Raw genomic sequence first — 10,382 nt, forward strand, 5'->3', positions numbered from 1 at the left:
CGCCACATTTTGTGTAACGCAATGTAATCGGAAAAACATCTATAAAAATGGAACGAACAGATGAACGGCTAAGCAAAATGTGAGGATGCAAAACGTGAGGGAGCAAAATGTGAGGGAGCAAAATGCGAGGAAGCAAACTGCGAGGAAGCAAACTGCGAGGAAGCAAAATGCGTAAAGCATTCCTCCCGCTCGATTTCTTCATATCAGAAATCAGAAAGCGCCAAGTGAACGATGCGCAAGGAAAAGGTAAAATGTGAATCGTCAATCGTGAAACGTGAAACGTAAATCGTAAAGGCGTTATCATACATATGCGTACGATACATGCGGACGATTACGCGGCATCGTGGAAGGGTTTCCAGAACGTTTGCGTTTCTCCCGGACTGAGTATCAGTGCGGGTCGCGTCAGGTTTTCGCGGAGATGAAAAGGCAAAATGGCGAAATGGCGAAATGGCGAAATGGCGAAATGGCGAAGTGGCGAAATGGCGACATGGCGAACAGACGACATGACATGTATTTTTTTTTTTAATTTAAAGCAAGGTGAAATGCGTTGACAATGGAGGTGGAAGCAGATCGGGCGGAAAAACTACTACGTCATAGTAGAAGACGCAACGGGAAGAAGCTTGCAAAAGAGTAGCAACTAGGTAGGGAAAACTGTAAGGCTGTTTTGGGGAACCCCCGTGCGTGGCGCCTTTTCCTTCCAAAATGTGCAAACGTTTTTTCAAAATTGTTCAAATGGACATCAAACCGCACGCGCAATGACATGTGTGCTTTGTTACGCGGTATACTCTAACAAATGATGTTGATTCCCCCATGTTGTGGCATACCTCACAGTTAATGCAAGAAGGTGTGTTAACTTGCCCCTTGGAGGGAGTGGGAAAAAAAAAAAGTAAGGAAGCTATCGGTTAACATTTCGCAAACGCGTGAAGGGGGGAATTATACACAAAAAAAAAACGTCGTGAAAAAATTATCTTCATAATGACAAAACTATCACGAATGAAAAAGCATACGTGTGGAGGACACAGGTTAACCCCCCCCCCCTTTTTTTTCTTCTCCCAATGCGGACTACTGATATCGAATGCTAATTTTGCTTTTACGTAGCTGAATACGCCGACGAATGATCTCCCGCATGGATAGATTTTTCTCACTCGTGTCACCAATCCCAGCATTGTAGTTGGTCCACACGTTCCCCAAGTTGGCGTAGTAGTCCATGGGATATATCTCTTTATATTTAACTGCCTGCAAAAAAACATAAGCTTCATAACTGTTTAACAGAGGTTTGGAGTTGTAATTCCCCCAGTCGATAGACAATCTTGGACAGCCTATTTGTATAAATACATCCACATTTTTGAACAAGGCTAATTTTTCATTAAATATTTCTGACAATAAAAGGATAAAAAAATATTTTTTTGCTTAACAAGATTTAAAATGTTTTGTAAAATATTGACATTTCCTTGTCTTCCCAAAGTACTTAAAATAATGCACACACTTTTACAGTTGGTACATTTTTTTATTTCATTTTTTCGTATTTCATGAAAAAGGGTGTAATTATATTTTTCCGTCGTTATTACTTTGTTAAATGGATTATATCGGTAGAAGGAGAAATCGGGATTGTGTATCATCAGGCTTTCCAAATGAAACCTCCCATCTGCAATGAAAACAATTTTGACTTGATTTTTTTGTAAAAATCGTTTACACTCATTTATGATAAATGCTTCGCTGTGATGACTGTTATGGTCATCCTTTGGGGGGATATCTCCAGGGGGGTATTTCTCCCCTTGTGTTGGCCCGCCTAAGGAGAGGCCATTTTGACTGGTCTGCTTCTCCACAACCTCTCCCCCTTGTCCCTTCCTCACAACGTGTTCATAGAGAAAGCGATACAAATTGGGGGAAGTGCACCCGAGTACCTCTCCCTTGGTGAGGGGAAGTACTTGTGGGATAGGCAAAAAAAGGTCAAAATAATTTTCTTTCTTTAAAATGCTATGCACATTATGTACAAGGCAAGAAAATTGTATTGTCCCAAGGAGTAAAATAATGTCACTTTTATGGAAATTTTTTTTTATCGTCTCCACCAAATGAGAAGAATTTAATTTTATGTCCACAAAAACATAAATACATCGTATTTTTGTCACAGTTAAGGGAACCAAACAGGAATGCCCATAATGAATGATCAAATCACAATGCAACTTCTCACTTGTGTAATCATCGATGCAACATCCACCATACGTGACATCCCCCAGGATAATAACATCTTCCACACAGTCACAAAAAAAATATAAAATCTCAGAAATGTACAATCCCCAAATTAATAACCCCTCAGGTAACTGCAGTACGATATTTTTAAATTTTTCTCTTAAAATAATATCAATGCATTTGTATATTTCGAAATTGTAATTTTCTGGGAAGGACTTTTTTATAGCCTTTTGCAGCAGCTCATTATTCAATATAAATTTCGGGATGGCGCAGTGGATTTTTTTCTTCTCTTTCTTCTCATCAAAAGTTTTGTTTTTCTCGCTAATTTGGTTCATCTTTTGTATAGGGGGATATTTCGTACGAGCGTGGAGGAAAAACTTGGGGGAGGCAGACTCCTCAAAATGGGATTAAATTGCCACTTATATTTTATGTGATGCATATACATACGCATGGTATACTACTTCGGGATGCCTGCAAAGTCGCCATATCTAAAATGGAAAATACTCCAACTGTTGCGCTTTGTCATTTGCGGCGATGCGTCCTTCCGGTGGGCACAGCAGAGGAACGTCCATGCATTAGCACGTGTTCGTGCGTGGGGCAGGTCATATGAGCATTCGCATCAGAGGGAAAAAATAAACAGGGAAAAAAAAATATGCATATATGTATATATATATATGCATATTTTTCTCTCTTTAGCGGTTCGCCCAAAAGGTAAAAAAAAAACTTCTCCCTTTTTCCCGTTGCATAAAAGAGACCTTACAACGACCGGCATTTTTCTTCGCAATTTCGCCCTGCCTTACTACCGCTGGAGGGACATGCACACGGATGAGCATCTAGTTGCAGCTTTATCCGCCTATGTACATGCATGCACCTACTTGCGCGCGTAGTTGCAAGGCGGAAACTACTTCATCCCCCCTTGTAGTGAAGTTATTTCTCCCCATAGGGAGCACACCAAGTGAGCGTTCGCTCTTCTCGCCTCAACATAATAACATCGTTACGTTGTAATCACGTGGTAATCACGTGGTAGTTTTTTTTTTTCCCTCCATTTAACCATTCCCTTTTTGATCCCCCTCCCGGAACGATTGTTATTCGCATCAGTTGTGTTCCTCAACTGTTCATAAAACCTCCTCGTTTTACTGTGCAAGGGGAAATTTTTTTTTTTTTTTACATAATCACATTTCAGTGACGGTTGTTCCAAATTGGAATTACTCCTACCACATCGAAATGGTTGCGGTGTGCCTGGGCGCAACGCGTTGGGGTAGGGTTCTCCACGACAGGGTGGTGTCCGCTCGTGCGTCAGTTGTGTGGTCAGCTGTGTGGTCGGCTGTGTGGTCAGTTCTGTGGTCAGTCCTGTGGTCAGTTCTGTGGTCAGTTCTGTGGTCAGTTCTGTGGTCAGTTCTGAGGTAGTTCCTGGTTAATACCCCCCAAGCGTTTCCACTCGTTGCGGCGAAATCGGGCATCGCGCATCGCGCATGCTCAATTTTTTAAGATATAACTCGAAGGGCGTGAAAAAAAAATAAAAAATCCAAAATGAAGTGCGTAAGGGGAAAAACCCTCAAGCGGTTTATTCTCCCGGCGCGAATGTAACTTCCCAAGGCACTTTTTCACAAAGCACCTTTTAAAACCGCTTAACCCTAGTGGGCACAAAAAAAAAAAAAAAAAAAAAAAATTCACCTGTGCAATGTATGGCGGCAACCTTGGGCACCCTTCCTAGTTGTGTACTTCACCAAAAGGCTAACTTTCTAATTTTGCACAATGTGTGAAAAAAAATTTACATGAAATGGAGCGAAATGGAACAACGCAGAACGAAATATAACAGCGCAGAACGAAATAGAACAACGCGGAACGAAATAGAACAACGCGGAACGAAAAACGAAGAAGGAAGAAAACCAAAATAAAGTGAAACAAAAAGCGACGAAACAAAAAAAAGGCAGCGATTGGATTGACTAGTGACTCCACGCCCCTTAAGTTAACAACAACCGCGGGCAAAGAGACATCAAAAGGCAAACGAGCCTCTCCCCTAACCCTAACCCTAACCCTAACCCTAATTCCCAATGGATAACAACAAACTTGCAGATTTTCCCGGAGAGCCCAACCTGAGCGCGTAACTGAAAATATTTTCTAAAGTTTCTCTGTTCTTTCGAAATTTAGCAACTCCACAGGGAACACATTTTGCCACGTAGCCATTTTGCCACGTAGCCATTTTGCCATTTTGCCATTTCTCCACTTCCCCACTTCGCCATTTTTCTAATTTTCCACTTTTTTTTCAAGCGGCTCCTGTGCGTACGAGCGACATCAGTTAGGTGGTGCCCCATCATGCTTCGCCAAAAAGAAGGGAAAGCTTTTTCTCTTGGCCAGAGGTTAGTGCATCTGCGGTTACGTAGGCATGTGTATGTCCAAATATGAGAGAAAACGGTGCTTTTTTTTTTTTGCGATCCATGTCGGAGAAGCTGCGCTCTTTTTGTTCCCTAATTTTATGCTATCCGCCTTTTTTATGCTTTCCCCTTCCCCCCCCTCCATGTGCAACCCACTGAAGAACCCCTCGAAGACACCATAGACCACGCATGCATGGACACTCTACGCATAGCAGAAAGAGTCAAAGGGAAAATAATAAACGAGCGTAAGGAAAAACAGAAAATGGCATTTTTTTAAAGAAGGGACACATGGTGCATGTGGCATGCAACGTGCCATCCAGCGTGCCATCCAGCGTGCCAACCAACGTGTCACCAGCACGGTGGATAAAATTCATCGCCACTCCCTCAACACTTCCCCCCCTGGGCAGAGTTCCATTTGGTTCTTGTCCTGTACATGCAAATTCTGAAGGCAAAGAAGGCGCAAAACAAACTTAACCGAGGTTAAACGGAAAAGAAACAAAATGGCGTTTGGGTGGGACACCCTATTCAAACCTTTCCTGAGCGTGTTGGAAAATGTGAGCACCATAATTTGGGTGCATATTTCTTCATTTTTTTTTTTTTTTTTTTCCATTTTAGGCATCGATGAGAAGGTCGAAAAGACCATTTCCGCGGCGATCGAATTGTATTCCTTGATAGTAATCTCCTCAAAAAAAAGGAAAAGTGAACGAGGCAACACATTCGTGTGGAACGTTGCGTATGGGTGTCCTCACATGTGCGTGTCCTCACATATGCGTCTCTTCACATATGCGTGTCCTCACATATGCGTGATGGACGAGGTTTTCTGCCCCTCTTTGGCGCATCGGTTGATTGCATCTCCCTTTTGCTTCTCACCCCTCCAGGAGAAGCAAAGCGAAAATAAGAACAAAAAGTACCTGCAGAAAATATGCTCCATTTGCGACACGCTGTCTCATTTGTTAATGAGATACAACGAGGACATCGTGGCTGAGCAGTGGGGGGAGGAACTGCCCACGCCAAGGGATGGTGACATTGGCGGGGCTTCTGGAGATGACACGCTGGTACGTTAAAAGAAGCAGAAAAAAAAGGAAAAGCAAAGAAGGGAACAAAATAAAGAGAGGCAAAATAGACCATTTGATTGATGCGTCACTGCACAAAATGCATGCGCAAGTGGCAGTCCCGATAAGTTGTGCGAACGGGGGGCAAAGATGTGACTCCAGATTCGTTTATTTTGTTTTATTTTATTTTATTTTATTATATTTTTTTTTTTTTTTTTTTCTATGTATGTACACATTTATGACTTCATTTTATTATTATTATTTTTTTTCTTTCTCTATATATGTCCATATTTATAACTTCATTTTATTATTATTTTTTTTTTTTCCATTCGAATGCGGATAGACAGAAGATGAAGAACCTGGTAAAGAAAAAGAGCCACTGACAGGTGTAAATTTGAAAAGGACTAAGAGTGTTTATGCTTGAGGAGGTTACTAGAAGGGTTGCCAAAACATTTTTTCTAGAAGTTCTCTCTCCAGAAGGGGACAAACCCCGCATGAGTGGTCTTCACTCAAGCTTTCGTACATTCGATATTGTCCCACTGTTTGACTGAATATTTCTTCCCTCCCCCCCACCTTTCCGCTTCAGAAAAGGAGCCTCAACGTGAAAAAACGAGTGGACCACCGGATGACACACAATATACCGAAGGTGAAAAAAACGTGAAAGCAGCGAAGGAGGAGTATCCATATTTGGAAGGACTCCCCCATGGAGACACTTACTTAGAAAACGATTTTTCAACGAGAAACTGCATCCGATGTCTGTACGCGGATAAAGAATTAAACGAGACAGAATACTACGACCCGTATAGGAAGATCAAGCCATTCAAAAAATTCCAATTAGGAGATACAAATTTAGCATTGCAAGATAGAAAAAAATTGAGAAAAAAAATTAACCGTATTTGTCGTAGTAAATCATACTTATTGACAGAGAGAAGAAGCAATACTTCCTCTACAGATGTGTCTCTCTCGAAGGGAGGAATGAACCATTTAAGTGATTTGGAACGTATCCTTTTAGGGATAAATAAAACAGTCACAACCTTTGGCACCGATAAAAATGACAATATAAATGCTACCGTAGAATTCTTTACACCATACGGAGGGAAGGAAAAAAATGTTATTCACATAAATGAGTATGACTATTTCTTTTGCAGCAGTAGCAATGACGAGTCGGAGGTGCAGAGCAGCACAGACGGACAGACACAACATGGCAGAAACCAAAAAGGGAAGAACCCCCTTTTCAACAGAATTAATGTCTTCTATGTAGGAAATAAAAAAGTCATACTTGATAGGAAAAAAAAAGAAAAAATAATTTTCCAAATGGATCCCAATGGTATCTTAAGAAAGGACATTTTCAAAAAAGGAAAAAAAAATGAAAACGTTTTAAAAAAATCGTTTAAGGAAAACGAGTGGTCTGATGACCATGTCGACTTCTGCTACCTGAATGAACAGAAAAAAAAAGAAAAAATTGTCATCACGAAAAGGAGAGATGGGATATACAAACGTCTATTTCGGGACCACGAGCTGAATGGCAAACAGGAAATTTTCGACTTTTACAGAAGAAGCATCTTCGGCATTAGGGAAGTTCATCTCTACGACGACGCGGAGGCCATGGCGTTTTGCATTATCAGACGAAGCCAAACAGGGGACAAAAAAAAACGCGAAAAAGAAAATCTTCGCAAAGAAAAAGAAAAATTTAAAGGCGCACAGAGAGACAGGGTTGCCTCAAACAAGCGCACCCACGTCCACACCAATGAATGGTCTCTAGAAATGGGAAAAGGATGCCCCGGGAGTAGCAAAGAAAATTCCCTGGAGAGCATTTTTTCCAAGCTGAAAAAGAGAAAGGAAAGATACCTTAAGGCTATTTACCTGTGCACTGATAAGGAGACGGGTCCGATTAGGAAATCGCAAAATTTGAGACGAATCAAAATGCGCCTTAATGGGGGGGAGGGGATGAGGCAGCCAATGGGGGAGAGGCACACGGGGAAGGTACCCCTCGCCGAAAGGGAGAAAGCAATGCATCCGGTCCCCCCACAGATGGATCCCCCCCTATGGGAAACCCAAATCGGAAAAGTGAAGAAGCCCAAAAGGCTGCCCAGAGGGGGGGTGGATGCGCCGCTTCGAAAGTGCACTAGCTCAGCTGAGAAAAAGGGGAAAATGGACAGAGGCGAAAAAGCGAAAGGGGGTGAAAAATTGAAGTTGTCTGAAAAAACCAAAAGGGGTGAAAAATCGAAGTTGTCTGAAAAAACCAAAAGGGATAAAAAATCGAAGTTGTCTGAAAAAACCAAAAGGGGTGAAAAATCGCAAACGGATAAACCACCCCTACGCGGCCGCTTCACCGCGAAGAAAGAAGGCCACCCCATCAGGGACGTTGGTGAGCGCACCGAGCAGGGGAAGCACCCACAGGATGACTCACCCAAGGAAGGCAACAACGGTAAGCTAGGCGACGACATCGCGAAGCTAGGCGACGACATCGTGAAGCTAAGTGACGACATGGCGAAGCTAAGTGACGACATCGCGAAGCTAGGCGACGACAGCATGATCTATAACAAAAACGAAAATGGATATATGAGTCTGTACAAAGAAGTAAAAGAAGGCAACGGAGGTGTGGCGGTTGGAACGTACTCAATGGCCAAGTTAGCATCCATTATAGAGAAGAGTCACGCGGAGGGAGATAATCCTGAGATACATGGTCACCAAAAAACGAACAAAAAAATTGAAGAATTTGTCTTTAATGAAAATTTAAAAGATATCAGCATTACGTCGCATAATATGAGTCGAAAGAGTTCCAAAAATTGCGTTAAGTATCATCAACCCCAGGGGGAAGGCGGTCAGGGGGAAAGTGGTCATGAGAAAAGCGGTCATGAGAAAAGCGGTCAGGAGGAAAGAGGTCACAACTTGAACGAGTTAAATGAACGAAGAGAAGCCTCTGCAGGGGGATCATACCGACCAGCAAATGTCCAACCAAATGGTTACTCAAATTACAGTGAAAGGGATGTCATCAAGGCAATCTCAACAGTGTTCAGTAAGGAAAACGCAAAGCTGAATGGAGAAACAGTACCCAGAAATTCGGTAACATATAGATTACCTACCAATCCTGATGATACAAGTGATAATAATTTTTTGAAAAAGAGTTCCAATTCATTGGCTGAAATGTCTGAGAGTCCCTTCGGGGATATTTCAAAAAATACATTGGGGAATTTGCGCGACCATGTGAGGCGGCAACTAAGCGACTCACAGAGTGATGAGATGAGCCATCAGCTGAGTCGCCAACTGAGCAGCCAAATGAGCCACCAACTGAGCAGCCAAATGAGCCACCAACTGAGCAGCCAAATGAGCCACCAACTGAGCAGCCAAATGAGCCACCAATTGAGGAGCCAAACGAGCCACCAACTGAGCAGCCAAACGAGCCACCAACTGAGCAGCCAAACGAGCCACCAAATGAGCAGCCAAATGAGCCACCAGCTAAGAATCGAAACAAAGGAGAGGCCTTTAAAAAATAGACGATCCGAAGTGAGCAGTGGATTAAAATCAGACCCTGAGGAATCAAAGGAGGAACAAAACATCGCCAACGCAGCTGCGGTTGCAGTGAGAACGGAGGGTGACCTCTCGAAAGGGGGGTTGCAAGAAGTGAATGGACCCCTGGAGGAAGAAAAGAAGAAAAGGCAGCAGTATCTCAGCAAGGGATTCCGGGCCTACGTTCACATAGTGTTATGTAAGGTGCACGAAAAGTAGACGCGTGGCGTGAGGAGAGGAACGGAGCAACGTACTAGAGCAGCGTGCTAGAGCAACGTACTAGAGCAACGCACTAGAGCAACGCACTAGAACAACGCACTAGCGGAGTGGACCGAGTCAGGGTGTACGCACACCCGTGAACATGCCAGCGCCGCTTCAACCCCACGTCCTTCTCCTCATTTCCCCTTTTCAGCCGAATCGAACGTAGTCACGAGAAAGTGCACCGTGTTCTTTGACTATACGTCTAAAAAAGTCAGCATAGTAAGAAACAGAAAAGTGTTTAATATCGATGTGGATAAGTTATATGTACAGGAGATACCCACCTATGAAGTTGGCCTAGGTGTGATCGAATTGGTACTTTCCAAAAGGAGGTCCAGAGTGCTGTTACTAGAGTCTCGCGATCTCGTGGGGTTGCAGAACTTGGGAGATGAAATTGGCTGGATCAGCACCCCGAATGGTAAGGCACAGCGGAGGGCCATTATCCGGGTGTGCCATGAACGTGATGCCCCATGGGATAGTCCACACCTAACGCTTAATACACTGTGGGGAAGAGGCAATAAAAGAGGAGTCTTTAGTACATCCGGGAGAGTCCTAAAAGGACATTTTCTCATGATGTGCAAACTTAATCGAGTCGTTCGTTTAGCTTCCTATTCGCAGTGCAGAGACATACGTATTTTTTTCTTCTTTAAACGATAGGATCATCCCATTACTCACCTTTTTTCCCTTTTACAATTTTGCGAAAGATCATTTAGGTTTGCACCCGTGGGGCACCTCGTTGGACATGCGGAGGGTAAGAATGGAGAACCACGTCATGAGGGTGTGCGCCGCAGCACGTTTTGATAGCTCTTCGATGTGAAATTGGCCCCGTTTCGCTATAGCGCTTGAGCCGTTTTCCCCTTTTGCAGACCGCGACACAGAATATGGAGGGACGAAAAAAGGACATAACATACAAGCTGAATAACCATAGTAAGGAAAGCCCTAAGGGGTGGCCTTACCTGACAAGGCGAACTTCTTTTAGGAGCCTCCAAAAAAAAAA

The 10,382-nt window shown here is 43.1% G+C and overlaps 2 protein-coding genes across 2 annotated transcripts in view; one reads left to right on the forward strand and one right to left on the reverse strand.

Annotated features, from left to right (window-relative positions):
• Positions 1 to 1,062: 1,062 nt before the first annotated feature.
• PCYB_134290 (diphthamide biosynthesis protein) lies at positions 1,063 to 2,525 on the reverse strand (the record flags this gene model as incomplete). Its single annotated transcript, XM_004224454.1, has 2 exons — positions 1,063 to 1,376; positions 1,469 to 2,525. 2 exons carry the CDS (start codon positions 2,523 to 2,525, stop codon positions 1,063 to 1,065), a joined length of 1,371 nt encoding a protein of 456 aa, XP_004224502.1.
• A 2,473-nt stretch (positions 2,526 to 4,998) lies between these two features.
• The window catches only part of PCYB_134300 (hypothetical protein), a gene marked incomplete at its 5' end in the record, with an annotated part of 5,620 nt that continues 236 nt past the window's right edge, over positions 4,999 to 10,382 (forward strand). The window contains 7 exons of the mRNA XM_004224455.1: positions 4,999 to 5,044; positions 5,181 to 5,239; positions 5,444 to 5,629; positions 6,593 to 9,326; positions 9,540 to 9,803; positions 10,090 to 10,136; positions 10,252 to 10,312. Of these exons, the coding sequence (XP_004224503.1) occupies positions 4,999 to 5,044; positions 5,181 to 5,239; positions 5,444 to 5,629 (291 nt within the window). The 3' untranslated portion in view covers positions 6,593 to 9,326; positions 9,540 to 9,803; positions 10,090 to 10,136; positions 10,252 to 10,312. The remainder of the gene's footprint in view (positions 5,045 to 5,180; positions 5,240 to 5,443; positions 5,630 to 6,592; positions 9,327 to 9,539; positions 9,804 to 10,089; positions 10,137 to 10,251; positions 10,313 to 10,382) is intronic.

This window comes from Plasmodium cynomolgi, chromosome 13, assembly GCF_000321355.1.
Source record: "Plasmodium cynomolgi strain B DNA, chromosome 13, whole genome shotgun sequence".
In the NCBI taxonomy this organism is placed as follows: Eukaryota; Apicomplexa; class Aconoidasida; order Haemosporida; family Plasmodiidae; genus Plasmodium; species Plasmodium cynomolgi.